The following is a 25398-nucleotide window of genomic DNA, read 5'->3' as shown; positions in this document are numbered from 1 at the left end:
CAAGTACGTCGTCCAGGAAATATATAAAACAACAACAGCTAAAACACACCGTATGTTGGTGGTATCCGACCCTTGAAAATTAGCATTTGGGTGGTCCTTGTTATGAGACCGAAAACCCCTGTCAAAGACACAAATGATCAGCTAAAGGAAACCACTGCACGCCCATTCGCTTCCTCCCATGCAGCAACACAAACGTTTTATAGACGTTGCTTGCCCTTCAGAAAAAAAAAAAAGAAGAAGAAGAAGTGAGGGATTTAGGACAGTTGGAGAAGCATCTCAGTGAATGAAGCTTGACATGGCTCCCCTTGAGTAATCTGATCTAAAAAAGTGATGACGAGAGGAGGAGAGTAGGGAGGATAAGCGGAGGCTTTCAAGCAAGAGCGCTCCTGTTCTCTAAGCTTGTGCAAATATTCGTTTCATAATGAGGCTGGGAGATTCCCTGATGCTCAGCAGCTGCATGAATAAGTAAGAGGGATTCCTGTGGATGGTCCCCTGACACCAGGCTTACTCTTCCTTCATCATTACTGCACTCCGCTCTGTGTGGAGCCACCGCCTCCCTCCTTGCCCTTCCCATCTTATCTAAAACCCTTTTGCCCTCTGTACTTGTGAGAGTCAATTTTCCAATCTAAATTAGGTCTAAATAAAATATATGAAAGTTTATGAAGAGTAGCTGACGTTGGAAGCCCTGTAGCAAAGAAAAATATTAGCATAATCGACTTTCTGAGCCTTCTAATGAATTGGTTCAGCCTCTGCTGAAGTTGCTGTAGAGACAGGGTAGTGAAAAAAAAAAAGAAAAGAAAAAGGTGATGAGGGAGGGAGGGTTAACTGAAAAAAGAAATATCACACAAACCAAATTCAGGGCTAAAATTTTCCCTGTGTGACTCACTGGTCATGATAATAGAAAGGAAATAAAAGAAGATTGCTTTCAGCTGCATGTGTAGATCAAAGTGGCTGTTTGGAAGGTTAAAGCTGGAAAGGCGAAATGAATGAAATGTTTGATGGGCTATTACAGCCAGGACATTGTTACTGTCTTAATATTACTAAAGATAAATAGAATAAACTGACAGCAGAAATGAAGGGATGTACGCTTCCTGACTGTGCGATACCTGAGCATGTTTCAAGCAGAGGGACTCACAGCCATTCAAGTGAAAGCCATGACTCAGAGAATTAACAGTTTGGTTTCATGTCTTCACTTTATTTCAATTGACTGATGCAATTTCTAACGCTAAGCTCACAAGACAAGATATTTTATGCCAACTTTTGTCCCGATTTCTCCCTTCTGACAATCTCAAGGTGCCCCAATTATTGGGAAGACACTTGGGATAATTTTTAGAGACATTCCTGCTGTGTGTGGTGGTGTGTATTACTGTAGGCGTGATCTGGTCAGTGTGGAAAGACATACAGATCATTTCAATCTGAAATAGGGATTATTCAACTTGTTGGATTGTATGTAGCCAGTTGAGTTTGACGTTTAGCCAATCAGCCATATTTGTTTACTCTGAACTCACGTTTGGTCTGACGAGATTTTGCAAGATTTCCCTTCTGACATCTGAATTTTGGTGAGTGAAATCAGTTTGACTGCGGTGTCTTGCTCTTGCCGTGTGGCTCAACACCACACACTGTACGACAAAACGTGCTATACCTTTTGTGTCACCTCTGAGGTGTTGAAAATCTGCTTTAAATCTTGCCACGTGACCTGGGCATTAGAGGAATCAGTTAGTTTACATATAACTGAAGAGCAAACAGCTGATTGCATCACCATGGCATCATCAAAAACACATCAGACACAGCTTGCAACCACCCCTTCATGTTACAGGGTTTCTAAGCAATCTAAAAAGGTATGGAATTGGATTTGATCCCTGTATCCTACTTCCCTTTCATCTTACCTTTATTGTATCCTTCTTTCCTCATATCCTTCCCCCTTCTGTGAGTTCTTCATTCCTTACTCATTATCTCATTCTTCCCTTGTGTTCTTCCATCTTGGTTCAGTGCATGGTTGCTCATTTGTGTCATTCTTTGATTGAGTTGTTCTCCATTCTGTCTTTCTTCTGTCCTTTTCTCATTGTGTCCTTGAATTCCTTCATTGTGTCCTCTGTCCCTTGTGTCCGCTCCTCCTTCCATCTGGCACAATGTGGTTTGCGGAGGTTTAAAGCAGTATGCCTTCAATCTCCCTATTTCTCCCTCTCTTTCTCTCTACAGTCAGAGGAATGAATGACAAAATTTAAACAGCTGGAACTGCAACAAAGACGGATGCAAGAAGCCATGTTTATCTTTCCAACAAAATGAAGAAAATCTCCAAAGCTCGCTGTTAGGGAACTGCTGCAAGGAGTAGCATCTTGGGCTGATTACCTTCTTTACAATCAGTTGTCAAGAAGTGATGCTGGGAAAAAAGTAATTTCCGTCCACCACAGTGATCAACATTTAGTTTGCTAAGCCAAAACAACTGTGTATTCTGAGTAGACCTAGACTAAGATTCAGCAGATGAATAATGAAAATTGCACCTAATGCCTCTCATTGATCATGGTTGAGGATCTGTGTTGGTTTTGGGCCGCTTTCTCTCCTAATGGTCCTGGGAACCTTGTTAGAGTGTAAAACAACAAGATCTTGGACATTCAGGGGTTTTGATGTTAATTTGCTGGATTGTACCAAAAGACTAAAACAATGGGATTTAAATCAAGAATTTTAACGGGATAAGGATCCAAGATGTACAACAAAATCAACACAGAAATTCACTAGACACAAAATTAACATTGTTCTAGGGTCACTGCAATATCAAGAGCTGCAGAGAGGAAAGACTACCAAGGACTGCTGATAATCTGGAGAGATAGTCTAAGGAGGAATGGTCTCCGTATGCAAACAGAGATGGTTCCAAACTGTTAACACTTCTTTATTTATCAAGACTTAATCGTTTTGTCAAAGATTGTAGTCAATGGAAATGTTTTGTTTACTCCAAGTAGATCACAAATAGCTAATCCTCTTTGCTGTAATGTTGCTTAAATATTATTCTGATTTGTACCCAGGTAATAAACCTAGTATGCGAAAAATTTGTCTCGTGCTTCCACTGTTGCCGCACAGTTCACACAATCATCTTATCCTATCACCAGCATCACAGCAGACTGAAGGTCAAAGGACAAGGATGTGGGCCAATACCTCTGAGACTCTCTGTGAACCTGACCCGCCGCTGAGCGACCTGTCCACATGATTTAAAACTGAATAAGGCAAGAGAACAGCTCTCACACAGCAGAGATCTGAAACATGACTTTTCCACTGAACACATGGATTATTGATGAGCCATCGCTGTCTGTCAGAACATTCGTTCTGGCAATCGTAAGAAAGTAAACAATTAAAACCATTAAAAAGATTTAGAAAGAAAAGCATTAAACTAATTAATCTACCAGATGGGCTGATAGACATCTCACTGAGTAAAGAAAATGTATCAGAAATTGTGAGTCTTACACTGCTTGTCAATCACAGATAACCAGGTCTTCCATTAGACTTGTGATAAACACCTAAAACACAACAATATTTTCACTTTTTAGCTGTCTGAAGCTTTTTTTCCCCCCATCATGTTGGACATGCTTCTTCTTATAATGATGGAGATCAGTAACCCGAAACAAAAAGGTTATAGTGCGGTTTCAGACTCTGACCATATGTGAGGGGTTTCCAGAAAGCACAGAACATCTGTTCCTGTTTCACTGAATGTTGTTAGCAGACTGTCCTCTGAAGAGCAGCTGGTCACTATAGAGCAACGCTCCATTGCTCCAGACAGCAGAATGTTTTCCAAACAGCTTAAACCTTCACCATACATTGAAGTATTTCCCACGGATTGCACTGAAGATTTACAGAAACCAGTTTTTCTACGTTGTCGTGGCTATCCTCCTAAAAAGTCCAGATTAAGGGACAACACAATCTGCAGGCATCGGCCAAGCCATGTATTCTGCCTCCTCCTCCTATAGCTCTTCCTTTAAAGACCCAAAGCTGTCATCGTTTATTTTCTCTCCCTCTCTTTCCCCCAGTCTGTATTCCGGATGTCTGTCCCATTCTTTATCACCCGGCTCTCTGCAGATCTTCATCGTCCACTATAGCTCAGATGACTGCCACAGCGCACAAGATTGTAAATGAGTTACACTGGGAGAGTAGTCCCAGACAGAATACCTGAAAGAAGGACAATTGTGAATCTCACTGGAGTGTAAGAAGTGTCTGCTTTAAAATGGCAGTGGTTTTAGCTTTTTGTACCAATATAGTGCAAATGTTAATTCTGACTGTAAGAAAACAGATTTGTTTTGTCCATTTCTTCAGGTAGTACAATGCAGATACCAACGTTGAAGAATTTTTATAATCTTTTTAGTTTAGTTGACGTCTTGTAAAAGAAATTTTATGAGGCTGAGTGGTTAATCTGTTATATAATGTAATTTTTACTATTTTACTGTACCACAGAGAGTCCAACTCATACACAGTTCAAGACATCAATACAATGCTCATACATACACACACATACACACACACGCCCGCACACACCCACACATTTATCACTTTCCCCCCATTACAATTATGATCTACCTTATGGCAGTCTTTCACATAAAATCCATCAAAAATTATAGTCATAAGCTGCCAAAATGTAACAAAAAAACCCATAAAAGTTTTACATTACTTTGGAAGGTGTTGTGTTCTGTGAGCTAATTCAAGACGTTAATAACAATGAACTGGACAATTGACAATATCTATAATACGGTGAATAATAGGTTATATTTCCAAATGAATGTGCAAAATTCATTGTGCAAAATGTTCAGAGATAAATATCACTGAGGCAGAATCACAGGTAATATTTCTTAGATTGATTTTTTTTTACCTTGACATTTAAATTACAGTTTATTCTTTGTCTTATAAAACTGACAATTTACTGACATAACAGGACTTTTGAAGTTATTCAATGAACATGCAAAATAAAAGCAATACAGAGGAGGTTTTTTTACTGCAAAGCACAGTTGCCAGAGTGGAGGTGATTGTTTAAAGGAAATCTCATATGGACTTTATAGCCAATTCTTGCACTAATCTTCATGAATGTAAACCAGAAAGCACCTTTTGTAAACTATTGACCCCCTCATGTTTCATAATGTCAGCTCCGTCATTAATGAGGTATCAGAGGAGGCAGCAGAGGATGCTGAAAGACTGGGCAAAGGTCATCAACTTGACTCCAACTCCAGACATCGCACGCAGACACTTTTAGAAAAGGACAAACAGGAAATAGCATACTGAATCTGCCAGAGCCCAATGCACCGAGGTGTCAGCCCTAACAGCCTATTAGAGAGCGAAGGGAACCAGAACCAGCCGACCAGAACGCATCACATAGAGACCAAAGAAATGAAAAAGGAGGGCAGCGACACGTGGGGAATGGATATATTGGCAAAAAGCAGGAAGACAAACACAATGAGACTTAAAGGTCATTGGAATGATTATGATCATGGATCCCAGACATTGCGTTTTCATTTAGAAGGTTTTTCAAGGCTCGCCCAGCTACGAAACCAAAGTGATTTAATCTTCAAGAGAAAAAGGCAGTAGAAGAGAAACCGATTTGCCTACAGTTACTCTTATAGGATGTTTATGAGCACATCTGTGGTTCCGCGATAAGCCTGCAAGCTGCAACACAGAATCCTTTAAACAGAAGAGGAGCACAGCATTTCATCAAAGGTCACAAAGCGGCTCCGCATGGGAAGGTTTCGGGTTTGTTGGCAGTCTGTGAAAAGCAACAATCTTTGATGTAAAAGCATGACTTTGTATGGCTGCTGTCCACAACAGGCTCTAAACATTCAAAAGCTTCGAGAGTGCACAAACTGCGCAGATCTAGAGAGCTTGTCTAGGCTTTAAAGGACGCAGTGTTTATGTGTGTTTATAACATAAACCACTTGATTACTTTATGTCAAATGCTAAAAGAGGGTTTAAAACCATGTAATATAGCAGTAAAAATGACATTCACTATGTCTTTTTTGCCTGAGCTGCTGTATGTAGGTGTGTGTCTGACTGTGTCCAATTTACAAATACATTACTTCCTGCTGGACTTATGCCAGCGTGTGAGCGGCCCTGTGGGCAGATTCCTCCGTCTCCTGAGCTTGATTGGTCTCGGAAAAATCGTGGAGAAGAAAATGGCCAGCAAAGAGAGTGCTGAGATCACACTCCGAGCATTTAGAAAACAGAATAATGAACTTCTTCCCACACAGGTCTGTGGCTGGCCTCGTCTGGAAGCAGCAACCCATTAAGTTAAGTTATGCAACAATTACTGCAAGACCAAAGTCAGCACTCAAAGGCCTTGTCTGAGCTTCTTTTCATCTCGCTGTGTGGCTGCTGCTGTTTCGATTGAGCTATTGTTTTAATTTAATTTTTTTCCCCTCTTTTTATGCCTCATAAGTGCATGCATGTGAATAGATTTTGCAAGAGCAGTATTAACATTCAAGCGCCGCGTTTGGCATCCTGCAGGCTTTTCAATAGAATCTACTGAGAAGCGCTTGGAGAGAAATTTGCTTTTAAGGCAACAATGATCCTGAAGACAAGAAAAGCTCTGTGCTGCATGTGGATTTTCAGATTTGACATTGTAAGAAATATGCAGTCAAACAATGAAATGAATGTTCGTGTGCTGTGTTATCACACAACCAGCCTCTAGTTGATGGATGAAATCTCTGTTGTTTTGGTCAAGAATAAGTGGTTAAAAACAGCCAGTCTGGTCTTGTTGAACTGTAAGGTAGGCTTTGAGACAATTGAGGTAGACAATTGACTTAATAAATCACAGTGAGTTATAATTTGGGCTTTAATTAGTGTTGGTCCTTTGCAAAACATGCATTTTAATTGTCCGCATGTCTGAGTGAAATTCTAAAGCATTCATGGTAAGAATGCAGACGAACATCACCCATCCACCCGAGCAGAGGTTGGTTACCATGGAGACTGCACACAGGCTGATGGACAGGCATTAGGGACCAAGGATTTAAATTGATTTCTTTGGTAATCAATTTAAATCCTGCTGTTTTGGTCTCCCAACAAATGATAGAGGCTGTTTGATGCACTAGCATCTTAAAATACTATCTTACATTATGTACTATCAAAAAAATGATTGACATTTGCAAGTTACTTTTAAGCTAAAGTACTCTTCAATTTGTAGAGAAAATTTGAATTAAGATAAATGGAAATTTTATACCACCAGTAAGGTGAAATTCATACCTCCATTCAACAAAATTTCTGTTACACACATTTTGTCATCTTGAGTCCAGCAGTAACCAAAAAACATTCCTTCAAAAAGTGCATTAGATTCTCATTCTACTACGACTTGCATGGAATAACTCAGCTCGGTTCTACTGGCTCTTCCAGGGTTGGGATCTTAGTAGCAAGGCAGCCTAAAAAAGTGACACGATGTGATTTGTTTGTGCCGCCAAACACAACTTTTTTGGACCACAGCTTTAAAATTAGGACTGCCATTTTCCTCAATTCTTGGAGTGCGCTCAGTTGTTGCAAGTTTGATTTTTGTCACCGAGTTGCTCTGATGGTTCATCCAATGACACCAACCACTAGCCAATCAGTTTTTTGATTTTGCATTTTCTCTCAACTTGGCTGGCTTGTAACCCTGCTAGAGTGCATGCTAAAAATGGAGCTCATTTTTGTATTTATTCCGGTTATCTTTCCTTTATGCTGTAAATGTGACAGTATTTTAAGTGTTCATATTTGACACAGACACACCGGTAAAGAGCAAACAGCTCTATGCCTGACTTGGAAACGGGGTGTAGGAGACGGCTGACACTGATGCTCTGATGCTTAGCATGCACATCTCAAACGAAACAAAACAACATGACAGATGCGTGCATACACACACATTGGTTATCTTCATGTTCTTACATCCTTTTCAATTTACACAAGATTTTTTTTTTTCTCACTGCACCATAACTGCGTTTGCTGAGACAGAGACAGATGGGAGGACTGAGGGAGGGATGGCTCACTCAGTAGAGAAGGAATAACCCTCTTTATAGTCGTTATAGTTGCTGATGTTCTTTTCGCATTCCTGACACTGACAGTAACCTTAAAGACTATGTGAGTGTGACTGATTATGACCATTGACTCTTCTAATGACTAGTATTGGTGAATTTATCAGGAATCAATACTTGATGTAAATTATTCCAGGTTGTATTGGAACAGTGAAGTTTGCAATACAATATAAAAGTCTTGGGGGGTTGGGGGGGGGAGAAATGTACTTTGAAACAAATGTACAGCATGAGTTAAGTGAAGGGTTAGGACAAGTGATGTGAACTCCACATTATCACAGACTGTAGCATTGATCAAGTTGGAGGAATTTCTTACAAATAAATCTTTTATATATATAATGTTTATATAATATAAATATAATATAAATATTATATTATATTATATATATATATAATATTTTTTTTGCTTGCAAGCCTCATATGGAGAGTACCTCCTGATCAAAATGCAAAAGGCCTGAAGGAAAAACCCTCTTGAAGCCAAAAAACCTAGAAGCACTATTCTCTACACCTGTGTGCTTCATGCGAGGGGCATGAGAGGATTGCATTATTCAGTCTGAATTACTCAGTAAGGAACCATCAAAGAGGTGGGGAGTGGAAGAAACCATCTTCTCCCTTTGCCTATAAGTAGCTTTGATTGTTTTCTGTGACCTCTTACTCGATCTGAAGCCAAGGTGACCCTCCTCAGGACTGAGACAGTTTGGCAAGATCATTGCGTGCCTGTGAATATTTGAACATGCACAATGTTAGAATAATGTAGTCACTAGAACCAACTTAGTGCCACATTGTCAAGACTCAATATTTTCTTTAAGATAAACCGTAGAACAGAAATTATAATCCTGTAGCCTACAAGTTTTAAATTACATTTCTTCTCAAGTTTTCCTCTAAGCACAAGCAAAGGGAATATGATACAGAAACCATGTAGAATACATTTGAATCGCTATGTATGGTTAAGTCCTTACTCATTTTGTACGTATTATATAATTGCTCCAACTACAAAAACAAAACTAGCCAGAACAATGAAATTACCCACAGATTCGGCTCAATTAATATTGACGGTTGATGTATCTTTTAGTGAATGGAGACATAAACTGAATAATTAACGCTTGGAATAAAATTCTGGGAAGCTGGTTGGAATCATGAGTGCTGTGAAGTTAAGACGATATTAGGCACTGTGCATCAAACAAAACCACTAAAAGGCAGTGGTCATAGGGAGAACATAAAAACTAATAAACTGCAACTAATTTGTGAACCCAAAGAGAATATTTCACTGCATTCATGCTATTTCAGAATGACTGAGCACACGTTTTTCACTCCAGCAAAAATATGTTTTTTTTTTTTTTTACTCTGATCCCATCAGTCTCTAATAGGGTTTTCCAGATTTAAGATGTAATAGTTCCCACATGCTTTTCTTCCATATCTGCTCCATAAAGGACAGTTTGTGTACATGTCAAAATGTCTACCTAGGAGTTGTCAAGAGATTTTCCACAAAGCGTCATGGGAACAAGAAACAAGGTGAATACCCTCCCTATAATAATCTAGACCCAGAGTGACCATATCCAGTCCTCGAGATCTAGTATCCTGCAAGTTTTAGAGGCATCTCTACTCCAGCACACCTGAATCAAATGAATGGGTTGATACCAGATCTCTGCAGAGTTGATTAGGGAATTCAGACGTTTGATGTAGCTAAAGGTTGCAGGATGGTAGCTCTAGAGAACTGGACTTGAACTGAATTGATCTAGATGTTTTGCAAAATGTTGATTGGGCCTCTATCTCTTTCTTTGAATTTCCCCAATGAAGGACTATTAATGACATTTCTATTCTATTTCTAGTCCATTCTTCTGCTTTTCTTGTCCTTGTCTCAAGGTCTATGCGTCTACAGATCTGCAACACAAGGTAATTGTATTTTTGGCTTTTTTTAGAACTACCTACTTAAAGACAATTAAAAGATTTAGTTTATCTGGATGATGCATTTAGTGTCCTGAGACTGATGGCGCAGTACATCAGCTGTTGACTCAGCTTTAACATCGACAAGAGGGTGAGAGAGATGAGGAGGGCAGAGTCAGAGGGTATCAAGCTCGCTGGAGGAAAAAAGCGCTTGCTGAAACCAATTTTCCCCAAGAACTGCATGTTCTAGAAAGTGTCGAAGTAAACAGAATCTGAGCGTGGAGACTGGAATCCTGCGGCTGTTTGGCGGTGTGAAAAATGATCTGGGCTGAGGAAGAGTGAACAGATACAATCCCTCAGAGAGAAGAGCCAAGACCCAGGAACAAAGAGCGGCAGAGAGAAACAATGAGGAAAAAGGAGGTTGTACAATCATTGTGAATTTATGAATTGACACATCAGAGAGTCACAAAAGAACATACAAACATGGCATGTTAATAAGACTCAAATCAATGATTTAGATTTACAACCAGAGCTAGAAGTGGAATGAAATAATTTGGAAATGCAAGGAAACACGAACACAAAAATGCTTTCCTTTCTTTCTTTTTTTTCTTTTTTAAGAAAATGAGTTTCTTTGTGTCCTATTCTCCTGAGCCAGAAATAGGCATTTTATGCTGCAGTTGCTGCTGTAAGCCTTCTGGGTTTGCCTTCACTATCTTTAGAAATGCAAAGACTAAATTATTGCCCAGTCAAATTGAATGCATGCTGTTTGTGATCTGCAGTTTTCAAATCTTGCCACAGGTTCTCTCATTTGGGTTTAGGTCTGGACTTTGACTCCTTCATTCTAACACAAGTTGTGTGCTGCCTGCATTTATATTCCATTTTCCTTCTGCTTTAGCCGTGTACTTTGTATTGGTCTATCCCTCTAAGTCCTATTTAATACACTGAAATTTGTGGTTGTGATGTGACAAGTCGCTTGGCAATTGTGTGAGACAATAAGCCGAAATGGGACTCATGGGCTGATCCCCTGCATGCTAAGGCACAGAAAATAATGCACTTCTTAGAGAAATTGCTTGTTTTTAAAGTCAGAAGGCTCTGGATGTTTTATGCCGCATTTATTGAAACTATTTCAGCATATTTTATCATCTGCTGCTTTGGCAGTTCTACTGAAGTACAGAAAAAAGTTAGTTAGAAAGACAATCAGAGCTGCCAGTGAGCTCCTTGGTCCAAGCAACTTGGAATTGCTCTGCCAAGTTGACAAAGACAGGCAAAAACATCATCTGTTACTCTACACACCCACTAGTTTCTGCATTCAAACTTCTGCTACCGAGATGTTTCTGCCCCTTCCCTTTTTACTAAAAACAGATCCAGATTTTCTTTTATCTCTCAAGAAATTAAAGCTTTAATCAAAGCTGAGTTAGAGTAAGTAAGTGATGTAGCTGATGTGATCAGACTCAATGAGTTACATGCTAGTGTGGGTAGGAAGAATGTTAATTATGGTGTGTGTGTTATTTTTTTCATGTCTTGTACTGCCACTGTGCTGAAAATCCAATTGCCCGACAGGGGTAATAAAGTTTTCCACTACTACGACTAAAACGCGGAAAAGGGCGAGAGGTGTGAATGCTTCTGCGAGGAACTGTAAGCCACATCATCCCTATGGGAAATCACTCATAGTCTTCGTCTTTACATATTTCAGACGCAACACACTCAGCCTGGATTTCTGCTAAATCCTAATTAAGCCATATTTCTACTCACAAAGCTGCAGAAAATCTGGAACTTTATTCACTTTCGAGCATGGCAAAATTAAAACTTCAGATTCTTGTTTTTATTTATATATATATATATATATACTGTATATATATATAGGCAGAGGAAAACTTATTAACTGGGAGAACAGTTTCTTACTCCAGTGGCAAACACTTGATAAATCTTAAAGATTAGAAGAAATAAACCAAAACTAACAAGAAAAAAAACAACAGTTTGATAAACATTGCTTTGGTCCACTTGGACAACGTCTTTATCCATAGAAAACCACAGTCTGATGAAGGTGTCCTGATATGACATGTGTTTATGGCTTCATTGGTTCTCAGACTCTGATGTTGTCATAAAAATAACCACGAGGGCAGACGGGGCCAAGGCAGCACAGACAGGCTTTGCTCTGTTTGTATATCTCTGAGCTTGTGTGAACTCTAGTGCCAAATGCTTTCACAGTGCCACAGATTTTGTACGTGTGTGTGTGTGTGTGCCCATTTTTTGCTTTGATATCTCCCCCATTGGCAGCCCTGGTATGAGTGGCTGCTTTGATCCAGTTTGAAACAGACAGCATCGCCAGAGTTCCTCAGCTGCTGTTCTGAGTAAACAGGCTGAAAGGCACAGAGACGGAAAGTGAGGCGGTGGGGCGGCGGGATTCCCGTTGTTTTCCGGTCGTGGCACTGCCTCTGGAATACCAGCTGCTTTGGTTTCAGAGGAACAACTGTGTGTGCTGCCTGCAACAAAGGATCCAAAGCAAAGAGCCACTGAAGTCTGTCTGGATTTTGATTATTTATTATTGTGCTAATTAAGATCTTATTATAGATTTAGGTTCATAAACATAGCAAACACTCTTCCTCTGTATTCCTTACGGATCTGGAACAGCATGTTTTTACTTCTCTAATAAGTAAAAACAAGCACTATAGAAACCAACGAGGTAGAAGAAATCAAAAGAAGCTCCTTCTTAAGGTGGGAAATCAGAAACAAACAAGGGGAGCAGAGTGCAGTTAGCTATGCAGCGCAGCACAGTCCACGTCTCATTTTAAGGCGCTGAAAAATGAGAGCGGAGGAGCATTGAGACGGAGGCCTGGAGCGCTGCGAAGCCATTGATATGCAGCGCTCTGCGGAGGAGCGCAGTGCATACACAATATATGAAGTTGGATACTAACATTTACATATTCTGCTAATTGTTATTCATCTAAATTTGCTCCAGAGCACAGAGTCCAGCCAGCTTCATGCATTATGTCTCTCATAATGAATGTGCTTCAAAGGCGACGGGCTAATACCGGAAAACTGTTTGTTAAAAGAAAACAAATGTAACCTGGATGGAGCTCTTTACCTTCTATAATGATGTCATTCACACCTTTGATATTTTTCAGCAGTTTATCTAGACTTTTCAGAAAGTTTGTGCACATTATAGTGATAATTCACCCATAGCTTGAGATTTCAGCCAAAGGTTAAAGTATTTTATAACATTCTTCTTAAGGCTCAGTTTTTAACTGTTTGTATTAGTATGCCATGTGTGTTGTGCTTGTGTAAAACACAGAGGGGGCAGATGAAAGCAGTTGAAAATCATTCAATATGGCACAGTTAAGCTTACTTAACATCCTGTGTTATTCTCTAGAGGCTTTAATTGATCCACTTCAATAAAAGATGTCAGCTAGAGTTTGACTTGAGGTGACATGGTCTCTTCACTATTCCTCTGCTAGATAACAAGTTGCACAAGCATAGATAAGTATTCCAATTTATGTGAAGTGTTATTATAATGATTAATTTTGCTTTTCCTGATAGTTGAGGTTGATTATCTCGATCATTTTCTTATGTTTAGCTATTTAATTGGCTCAAACTTGGCATTCCATTTATTTATTGTAGGGTAAATGCATGAATTAGAATGTTTTAATTGTTGCTGTTCCATTCTTCTGTCGTGGAGACATGTATTTGCATTCAAGTTCATTTATAGTAGTACATATTTTAATTAAGAAAATTACAAACTTCACAAACTACACATCAACTAAACAATATGTATTTTAAAGGAAAATGTTTATAGTATGCCCTATGACAGACTGGCAACCTGTCCAGGGTGACCCCGCCTTTCGCCCAGAACGTTGGCTTGAGATAGGCACCAGCACCCCTCCAGACTCCACTAGGGACAAGGGCATACAGAAAATGGGTGGATGAAAGGATGTTTATAATATGACTTGCCATATTTTATATTCTTGGAGCCATCCTTCTAACTGGACAATCAGGGTGGTAAAGTGTGGTATTTCCTTAACTCTTCAGCAGTTTTAGGCTGTTAGTGTATCAGCTTTTTTGCTGAAACATTCTTGGAAGCAGGCTGCTAATCTAGCTACAACCAAAAGGATATCACCGACTGAAACAAACAGTCCACAATGGACACACCAATAACTAAAGTGACATATTCAGAGCCCTTGCAGAGTTCCCTACAGAATGGGCCTCACAGCTGAGGAGGAGCGCCCACACCTCCAAATTGTGCACAAGATGGCTGCTGGGAGATCTAAGGAATTTGTGAGTTTTTCATTTCTAAACTACTTGACACTATATCAAAGAGAAATTCTGCTTTTTAGAAAGAAGAGGGACAAGGGGAAAAAAAGCATAGACAACTTTTAATGCTGCTGATGTGGCCTTACAGAATTTTTTACATCCTAAATAGCTACTATTATTGGTGGAGAAATACTTTAATATTTGGGGAAGAAATTTTATTTCATGCTACAGAGGTGACACTGTGTTATGTAAAATAAATAAATATCTATTACTATCTTCTACAAAAGATTAAAAAACTATACAATTTTAATTTGGACATTGAGTAACTGATAATAAAGCTAAAACCTATTATTAAAAATCTCTTCTCTTTTGTCCATTCATCACAGTGCTGCACTGTTGAGAAGCTTTTGCGTGTTTTTAAGGAATATTTTGCACCCTTAGAAAAGAACTGAATCAGAATAGTCAAAGTAAAGTAACCTTGGGAATCACACGTCCAAATTGCATTTGAGTGAATCCCTGTACAACTGTAACACAGCTACACAATATTTTCTTTGTAGAAGGATTAAAGCCATGACAACAAGAGGCCATGCTTTACCTGAACTGCATGTTGTTCCAGCAGAACAAATATTACACAGAAAGCAATCTCTAATCTATGTTTTAATCCTCTTTGTGGATATTTCTGGTGATTTATCACATAAAAGAAAGTGGAAGCTTGTCTTCTCTGCAGGCTTGCTCTGACAGATAATGAGCACATTTGCTGATTCCAGCCATAAATTAATGTTTTATTCAGGTTTTGTCATTACTTCCTTATTCACTGGCAGCTCCTCCAATGCTCACTGTGTGTTATCTTTGCCTATCCTAATAGGATGGAAGACGTCTCTCTCACACACATATGGTGTTTCATGTGTCCAGCTTTGATGAAGCCTAAAGATTAAACTTTAAAAGCAATGTGTGAACTTGTGACTCGGTGACCTTCATCTGGGAGTCATTTTCATATTAAAATCGTAACTAAAAATGACACAGTGAGAGGCGTGGTGTGTGCTGTTCACACTGATGTGAGATTATGACTTTTTACAGTACACATACATAGATTAGCACAGCAAATTAACAGCACTTAAAATAAAAAAATGTGCCATTCAAGCTTTTACAAACTCTGCTCTGATTTCAGATTTTTTTTCTTACTACTCAAATCTCCTCATTTTGATTCTATATGGTTTATTTTCTGTCTATGAAGTTCAACAGATAACATGAACTAGACAGGGGTGTGTTTTGTGTGTCAATTTTCAATTTCTGGAATGAATACTACTACTAAATCTAGTTACTGTTTCAATCGTTTCCCTTAGTCCATGTATTAACATCAAGTAATAAATTATATAACACCACCAGCTGTAGCTTAACAGCAAAATGCTGTTTTTAATGGAAGCAATAAGATCATGTAGATTTTTATAGAAAGTATTTGTGTCTGCAACACAAATACTTGCCAAAACACTGCTGCAAGTATTTCTTTTGATAGAAACTTTTTAAGCTACTTTGATGACTTAATTGATCTTGATAACTAGGATCAATTGGAACTGTGATTGTACTGAAATAATTGTCGTTGTAAAGTGCCTTGAGGCGGCATTTGTTGTGATTCAGTGTTTTATGAATAAACTGAAATCAATTGAAATCTCTTTTTTTTATATATACAAAAGTTATAATTTAATTTAACATTCAAAACTGACAGACACTGTTTCCTTAAAAGAGGTAGCAGAAAGCTAGGTGTTTGCAAGGCGACTCCTATCTTTGGGCTCATTATATGTTAAAGGTTTCACTGTTTGCTGATGAGTTGGCACACTCGAGAAAGTGTGGATGGATTTAATTACTTGCTGATCAGGAGAAAACTGGCAGATTCTCATGAATGGCTTATTGACTGGCACATCACAACTCAGATTTCAGAAATTAAAATCAATTTCAGAGGTAAACTTAACATCTAATCCTAAATTGAAACACTGGCGTGAGAAGACAACGACTTCATCTAGAGAGCAAAAGGCAAAACACAACAGTCAGGATGTGTGTCCAGTCATCCCTCATGGTCTTTTTGTCTGGAAATATAATTTATTTACATAATTGTCTGTGATTACTTCCTGAATCTTCTAAAAAAATGCCTATTCTACTCCCGATTTACACATTACAGACAGAAATGAGGGCTCAATCAAACTGGGCCATGGTGGCTACACAGTAGCATTAATGAATGTCTGATAATAATGTCTGGCTGCTGTTTCCAATCCACTCAACCCATTTCAGCAAACAAAAAGAGCTTTGGATTCTTTCCTGACAACTTACTCCGTAAACCAATTTCAGAAATCATAAAATTTCCAATCAACTCTGTGCTTCAGGATTGCCGAGGAAGTCCCAAAAGTCACCAGCAAACCTCCAAGCATATAATGCTCAGCCAGTTTCCTTCATGGAAAAAAAAAAAAAGACAGAAACTGCTGCACCTACACACACTGCAGCACCGCACAGCAGGAGAACAAGCAGCATCACAGCAGCACCTGTGTTGCCTCCTTCCAGCAGGGCTCCACAGTGAAACCGAAGCGGTGCTCAGATGAGAGGTGTAACTGATTCAGTCGCACCGACCCACAGGCTCACACTCAGAGGAGATCTAGATCTGGATCCCCACAAAGACTATAGGAACTTGGAGCTAAATCTGCAAAATACCAGACTTGTGAAAACACTGAAATGTCACGCATGCTAGAAGGAAGTCTGAGTGTTGCATTTTGTTCACTCGTAGCGTTCCCTGCAGTTTTGATTTTTCACCTGCTAAAACAAAAATAAAAGTCATGAGGCACAAATTGGAAATTCACATCGGGGAAAACTAACAAAAACAAGTTATCCTGAGGCGAGACAGACTGAAGGTGGAGAGGGAATGTTTACAAAGCGCATTCTACCTAAATATATTGTTTGTTTTTGCTTTGTTTTGCATTATTAAATAATTTCTAATTAATTAACATTACGATGAGCCCCGCTAGCAAGAGAAAGGGGTTGACTTACTGAAATTTGCATTAATAATACCAACGATGTACAAAAATGGCTCAGTCTGCTTTTGTTGTCTAATTCAACATACCGAGGGATGTGACTGTCTGAAATGAAGGCAGAAAAACATTCACCAAAAAACAGAGAGAAACAAAGAAGAAAAAATATTTCTTTAAAAAGTCAGGTGAGCAACACAACATAGTTATTATTAAACTTAGTTATTACCAGCAATTATAACACTAAGAAGAGCAGACAGTAGATTAAAAACTGCTTTACTTTTTGTGAGGCTATTTCAGTGCTTTCCTAATGATTTCTTGTGACTTAATATACATTTTGAAGATGAATCTGTCATCTGAAGAACAATACAATAATCCTCAAAACCACAGAGGGTTTTTTCTAAATTAACTATTAGCGTTTCACAGAAGCTTGAAATTGAATTATAAGAGCTACCATTGGGAAATGTCTGTCGAATGTATCGTTTTATGAAAACCATAAGGTATTCGTCTTCTTATCTGTGATGGTATAATGATGGCAATTAAGTAATTTCAGGAAAACAAAAACTATTTCTTTGTCTCTTATATCATGGGAAAATTGGGCAGGGTAGATGTTGTTGTTTTGTTATTAAAGGCCACCAAGATGATTCCTACATAGGAACCAGAATTTCTGGCTCTGCTCCTGACGTTGCCTCACTCGGTGGATGAAATCGATGCGTGCACCTGGTGAGATTCTCCATGTGCACATCGGCTATCGCTCCCGGCTGTGTATCCAGTGCAACTAACAGCCAGGAGTTATGGGTGACTGGTGGCCCCCATGTCAGCTGGGTTGAACATGACACATGACCGTGAAGGGAGGAAAGAAGTGGAGGAGGGAGAGGAGGAGGAAGATGATTAGTGGCTCTCCTTCCTGTGCCTTGAGCTGGCCAAGATGAAGGCTTTGCATTTCGGTACAGCTGCTCTTTTCGATATGAAGAAAAGCTTCCGGCAAGTACTCTGTGGGGTTCAGACACTAATTTATGTCAGCTTTTTTGATTTTGACTGGGAAAGTTTTTTGCTGTTGTTGCACGCAACTGTGAATGCGCACACCTACAGTACGTGCCTCAACATAATACTTCAAATGAAATGGACAAAATAATCAATTCTCCAGCTTGGCTTACAGCTTGATTTGCTTTCTTATTGTTAGAAAATAAAGGCAGACACAACAGCAAGCCACACATCCCATTGTCGCCACCGCCGCTAAAATGACAAAAGCGCAGAACAGACAAGCTGTTAGACACATGCTGGCTGAGACGTGTGGATGTCTTATTAAAATCCGGAGCTCTGTACATATATTTCATCTGGAGGCTGGCGCTGCAGGGCTCAGCCTCAGGTGTCAGAGACCAGTCTTGTTCACCCACACTGATAAAAATACATCTGCACGGAGGACAGAAAATGATCACACTGTGACTTGCTTCCTCTGCACGCTCGAGGTTCTCCACTGACAGAAGCGAGACAGCTGATTGCACATACAGTGATTGTGTCTTCAGAAGCATGCTGCCATTTTTGAATATAGATTCGTTTCATTTAAGGTTTCAATGTTTTAGCCCGGCAAGGCTAAGACAGACAAAACAGATCTCCTAAATTTGGAATCTAAAAAGCATAATGAACAATATTTCCTGTTAATTAGCAAAAAAAGATATTGTGAAAAAAAAAACCAATAAATAATATATGCAACACAGGCAGGTCATTAAACACAAAGCAACAGGAGGGAATTTTCTTGAAAACAGATATCAATTACTGTGAATCGTACTGAAAACTAATATTCTACTTAACGGAAATGAGGTCTTAATGGATAGCTCAGTGCAATTATCTTAACTTTTTACTGCTTGCAATCTCAGGAATGTTTGAAGCACCAACTAAGAACCTTTCATCACTGTAGCTATAAGTCATCAATTATTAATTAAAGCAATATCCCCAGCAACACCAATATTGAAAATTATCAAACAACTCATTAGTCAACTGCCTGTTTAAATGATCGCCACAACGCAGAAAAAAACGATACAGTAAACTGGCTTTAGAAGCAGAGTGCATGCAAACTGGAATAAAAGTGCTATTCCCTTATTTTGTATTACTTTCTCATTTATAACATGTTGCATGTTAGCTTGTCTAAAAAGCTGTTCAGGTTTATCCAAATGCGTAGCAATGCAGCAAATTTAGTAAAATATTAATTTTGTCAATTGTACATATCAATAATGATGACAGCCATGCCTCATCTGAGTGGTACGGCATGGATCTGTGCAGTTCAGTACATTATTGTTTTCAAATACAACGTTATGTTTGGTTATTTGGGGTTTACTGCTGAGTGAGAGTCCAACTGGTAAAATAGCATACCAAACTACACCGACCAGTGCCTCATCGCTCAGTGGAAATAAGGCATTAGTGTGTGTAAACATAGGTGAAGAGTGTTAAATTTAAAGTGTGTGACTGCATTAGAAAGAATGTTCAATGCTATATATAGTTTGTGAAGTAATAATGACAAAAATAAGTCAAATTTCCCGGCATGCCAGCCATTTAAATAAATAAGTAAGACTTCTGGGGAATTTTTTCAGCTCTGTTGCGATCCTCATGCGTGCCGATGATACAAAGTGTTTACTCTGTGTGGAGGTGCTGATGCTTTCTTTTCCATGAAACTCATTCTGCAATCCAATAATTCCACTTAAAGTTCATAGTGAGTACAGATTTATTACTATCCCCTGAGGTGGACCGGTCTGTGTTGTGATCTTCCAGTTAGTCGTGAGTCATAGTGAGCATGTGTAGATTAGACGACGCAAAAAAAAAAAGAACGTTCAGAAAGAGGCTATTTAGTAATATTACATTTGGCTCACTTCTAATTTCTGTGTAAAACTCACCACACTACAGATTATTTTAAAAATACCCAAATAATCTGTGGCAGCAGCCAACCTTGTATCTGTATGAACCATAAAACGCATCTCAGTTTAGATCAAGTTTTGTTCCTTAGCATTTTGTTAAGTGATTCTGTGAATCAAAAGTGGGTTAAAGCTTAAATCTCAAGTAGTGGAATCTATTTGAACTGTTCAACAATGACTGAACGTCACATGCACACGGACTTTGCATCGGCAGTTTATGAGATCGCATCACGTTAAGTAACTACTTGGCAACAACAACTACTGACCAGATTTGAGAGTGCACCCTCAGCTGGTGTCTTAAAACCTCTGGCCAATCAGCAGCTTGGCATTGTGAAGCAGGCTGGCCTGTTGCAAAGGTGCAAATTTCATGTGGAATCTGTGTCTCTCTGTGTTTTCAGAACAATAATGTAAAATACAACGGACTGTATATAATGTTATTGTTCCTGTTATTCTTCATAAAGTTAACTTTTCTTCCTCTAGTGGCAAAAATAATGTTAGAGATTTTTTGGTATTATCATTTTATTCTTACTCTAGTTCACATTAAGTCTATAGATCTTTGTGATTTTCTGTTAGTGTTCTCTTCTTTAAATGATCTGGAGGTCACTACTGTCGGTTCAACTTTATGAGAAATAGATAACACTAAGTTTCTCAGACCTTAAATCCTTTTACAAGAACACCTCCTAATTTAGTAACTACCTGTGAGCAGTCGTATTTTGTTTTCTTGACAGTACTGACCGAGATTTGAACCGGGCTCAGACCTTTGATCAGATATCACATCTGGAGCTGGGTTGTTAGATGTTTGGGTTAGAAGCTTTACGACCTCTGTTGTTTTCCTAACTGCCCCTTGCCTGTTCTCCTTTGACAATAAAAACAGGAGTTTTTGTAAGGGCAGGTCAGAGCGCTCTGTAGAACTGATCGGAGGAGAGGTTCGATAGAGTGTTCTCCTTTTGCAAAAGCTCTACATAAAATTCATATACGTTGTCTGTGGTTCTTTCTTTTATTTAGGTTCGAAAGGAAAATACCTATCAAATAACATACATTTTAATATGAGATTGGCGATTGTGTACGTATGTCGTGTACACATGCTGATTCGTAAGCCCCTCTGTTTTTGCATGTGCTTGTGTACATGTGTGGCATGCCGTTGGCCTCCGGCAGACGCCCTAATCTCCTCACAGTCATGCTTTAGGAAAAGATTATGAAAATGGTACAAGCAGTTTGTCACTTTAGTTTATTGCTACTTCTGTGCACACAAACACATGCATGCTGTTTATAGACGGGTGGGTACACTGTTCTATAGCCTGAGGACTCTATAAAGCTGTGAGCAGTCCATTTCTGCAGATTAAGCACAGAGGGTTGCTCTAGCTTGAATGTAAATGTGGACACAGTGCAGGTAAAGGAAGTACACAAAGAGGAATTAACTCATTAAATAAAGCAAACTTTAACAAAAAAAAAAAAGAGAAGTAAGTCCTTGCTGATATCATTTTTACTCCTGGATAATTGGAATCGGTCATTTCCTCCTTTGCCACTTCTTTTTTTATCCTCTTTCCCTCCCTCTCGCTTCTTCCTTTGACCTTCCTTTTACATTTTCTTTCCTTTTCCCTTTAGGATTTTGCTCACTGTGTTGGGTGAGGAGTCAAGATAAGAAAAGAAAACAGCTCTTCGCTTCTAGCTAGAAATGTTTTGACTCCTATGATTAAGCCAGAGAAGAGCGGGTCTTGTGTGTTTGTGTGGACCAAGGCTTCAGGATGCCATTAATCCAAGCAAACTCCAGACTCCTTCTGGTTCTGGAGGGACATCTCTGTCTAGTGCAGGCCTGTGTGCGGCTTTTCAGACACCATCTGCGTCATCGCCGAGCCGTCCCCGGTTTCAATCTTGTTATAATCAAAACATCAAAAAGAATCAATGATGGGTTCCTCTCATAATGTAATTGTTTAGCACTTGATTGATGCACATTGCAGATAATTTCTCTGCTCACAGGCATGTGTGCATCCATCCACGTGCAGGTGGGTGACTGTAGCTTCTGAGCGAGTCAATGTGTGCCATGATTACAAATCTGCTTTTCCCTCGACGGTTCGCAGTGGCGAGCAGCACGGCTGTGCCTCTGCGAGCGCTGAAGGACAGCCGGTGCAGGCGAGTGACACCATTTGGCAAGTTATGAATTTTCACATTAAAATTCCAGAGAAAGGCCCGAAAAGATTCCAAACAAGCCAAAAGAAAAAAAATTAAATACAGAGGAGCTCGCGTCCGCATTGTGATTTTTTGAAGTAATTCAGATAAGCCTCGCATTTACTGTAGATATGTTCCTCTCGACATCAACCCACGAACGCAAATTACTTTTTCAATATTGCATTTTCAGCATGATGACTGCGCTCGTTCTCGCTGTAGAGCAGCTACAGTCTATTTAGCATCGGATCGATGGCTTTACTTTGCAATCATTGACTCGAACGCTAACAAACCATAATTTCCAAAAATCCTTTCTAGAGCTCGTTTAGCCTCGATCGACCTACAAATCGCTGTCCCGAAATGACGAGCCTCCAGTCAGAGAGGCCGATTCAGGCTAAAATCAGACGTAAGCCGGTATAATGGACATATAAAAAGAGCCGTGTTTTAATGTGGACAGCAATGTTGTGACACAGGGCCCATCTGCGTCTACGTCCGAACCTATAATGAGAAGATTGCAAAGCCCCAAGGCAGAAAGAGAGAAAGAGAGAGCGAGGGTGAAGATGATCGATGCAAACCTTGCCACCTTTTTTTTTTTTTTGACATGATTCCTTTACTTTTCTTTCCTCCCTGGCTTTTGACTTCCTTTTCCCTCCCGTGTGTCATATAGCAAAACCAAGGGCAGCTGTTCTAACTCATCACGCTGAGCAGCAGAAATCAATGAAAACCTGAAAGAGATGGAGGACTGAGGGGAGACAGTGAGGCTAAACATTTCATAACTGTGTCGACGCTGTCGTCCCCCAAACCTCAGGCTGCACTGGCATTCACATATCATTGGGAATATCAAAATGCTTTAGATTTCACTCTAAGCATCACTGCAAACGGAGACAATGAGTTTTGTGGATCTGAGACAAAGGAAACTGGTGAAGTCAAATTCCAACTATAATACAAATCTCTTCTAATCCAACTCTCCAATGCGTTTTTTCTTTTTTTTTTTTAACAAATCAACCAAAAACAAGTGGGCAGCATTCATCGTTCCTGTACAGACACAGAAAGTTTAATATTCATCCATTGTTGAGTTGGAGCACCAGAACGACTCCCAAGGCTTTTGGATGGTCATGCATGAACAAACAGAATAAACAGATACATACACACACACACACACCCACACAGCTCTTTTGAATAAACAACCAGCAGCAGCACATTCCCCTGTCTGTTTTGCTTCTCTGATTGTTTTCCTAGAATTCGTTTGCGCCCCTCTCTCTGGAAAACCTCGATTTTCAAAGATCTTCAACAGAAAGTCGATTTGACGAATGCCAGAAGAAATAAAGCCAAAGAGAATAATTAAATTTTCAATAAATCAATGAAGTTATGTCAAAAAAGATAATACAAAAGAACAACAGAAGATGACATTTAGCTTTGGAGCTGTTAAATTTCATTTAACCCCTCTCCGCCTTTTATCCTTAGGTTTTCTGACAATTCTAGTCCCTTTCCGTTTTGATGACCCTCAACAACCTTGCTTTCTTTTGACCTTTGCATCACAAGGAATATTAAAATGTGAGCTAGATGTCACTTTTTGAAAACGATGAAGTAAACAAAAACCTAAAGACATTGTAAAACCTTAAAAGACTCGTTTACACCAGCCCGCCTTTTCCGCTCATTCACTCACTTTTCCTCTCACATCTGTGTGTCTTTCAGCCTTCTTCCCATCTTAATCAAAACCAACCTTAATAATTCCAGTTTATCTTCCCACTAACAATTTTCCTCCGGTGTCCTCTGGTTGGAATGTCCCAGCTTCCCTCCTATGTGCTATCGCACTTCATTCCTCCAGTCACCGCTGCGTGCGTGTGCGTGTGTGTGAGCAAACACTAACCTGCCCTTTTGGCACGCCGAGCAAAGCCAGGCTCGGTCCCTCTTGCTGTAGGTGCAGCAGGTCTTGCACACGTTGTACTGGCAATCCAGGCACTGGCGCTTGGGGTTGAACAGGAAGGTGAAGGGCACGCAGCAGCGGATGCAGCAGTGCTCGTTGAAACGATGCTGCTTGGAGAGGATGGAGCATCTGCTGCCTTCCTCCGTGAGCTCCTGCTTCATCTCACTGGAGAGAAAGAGAGAGAGAGCGAGAGAGAGAGAAAAAAGGCAGGGAGGGGAGAGAAAGTGAGAGGCTGGTGAGCGTCTGGTTGAGCGGCAGGGAGCGAAAGCGGCACAGTAAGTAGGCAACAAAGAATAATTAGAAAAGCTGCAGCGGATTAAAAATTCAAAGGGGTGCAGGGCATTAAAACAAAGCAGAAGAGAGCAGAATGGGTCATTTCCATCCACTCCCGACTGCGTGCCCGTCTCTCCGTCCCTTACACCGATTCAGTGGAATTAACATGATGGCTGACATTTCAGTTTGGAAAAGACCTGACATGCCTTGCTTTTCCTGCACCAGTCTAAATTACAGCTGAAGAGGGCATGCCACACACATCTGCCTCCTCCAAGACTTTTTGTTATCCATTAATTAAGACACTGTGAAAGTGAACTGGCATAAATAGCAACCTAGTTTGGGAGATAACGCCTAAAGCTAGGACAAAATAAAAAAAAACAGAATCCCTGCCGGGGAGCCGTTCCGGCACAAGCTCAAACAATTAAAGTTTGAAAGAGAAAAAAAGAGGTGAAGTACCAGTATTAGGAAGCCCTTAGGAAATAAATCAGACTCCTGAAATGCAAGATTTCAGAAAGAGAATCCTTCCCTACTATAATAAAGGGATGTAGAAGCCTGAGCTGCAGGCTGTCGCATCAACACTGGAAGACTAAATTCCTCTAAGAAATCAGAGGGAGTTTCAGTTTTACCATAGATATGAAAAAGTTTGATATGTTGTCTGTTTCAAATGTTGATAGGCATTGGTGCATTTCTGTTTCAACAACTCTACAGTTGTAATAATAATTTGCTGCATGGAGTTTGCATGTTCTCTCTGTGCATGCATGGGTTCTCTCCGGGTACTCCGGCTTCCTCCTGAAAGTCAAAACATGACTGCTAGGTTAATTGGTCTCTCCAAGTTATCCGTACGTGTGTGTGTGTGTGTGTGTGTGTGTGTGTGTGTGTGTGTGTATGTGTGTGCGCGTGGGCAACATAGAGTCCTATCTGTCTCTGTGTTGCCCTGCGACGGACGGGCAACCTGTCGAGTGTGTGCCCCA

At 39.8% G+C, this 25398-nt stretch overlaps 1 protein-coding gene across 3 annotated transcripts in view; it reads right to left on the bottom strand.

Moving 5' to 3' along the window:
* The window catches only part of myripb (myosin VIIA and Rab interacting protein b), a 120528-nt gene that overhangs the window by 30233 nt on the left and 64897 nt on the right, over positions 1 to 25398 (bottom strand). For all 3 annotated transcript variants that reach the window (XM_028005455.1, XM_028005456.1, XM_028005457.1), the window contains exon 3: positions 24098 to 24319. In XM_028005455.1, coding sequence (XP_027861256.1) covers positions 24098 to 24319 — 222 coding nt within the window. The remainder of the gene's footprint in view (positions 1 to 24097; positions 24320 to 25398) is intronic.

This window comes from Xiphophorus couchianus, chromosome 21, assembly GCF_001444195.1.
Source record: "Xiphophorus couchianus chromosome 21, X_couchianus-1.0, whole genome shotgun sequence".
In the NCBI taxonomy this organism is placed as follows: domain Eukaryota; kingdom Metazoa; phylum Chordata; class Actinopteri; order Cyprinodontiformes; family Poeciliidae; genus Xiphophorus; species Xiphophorus couchianus.
Note: the sequence above shows the minus strand (reverse complement) of the source record. Positions and strands in the feature narration are given on the sequence as shown.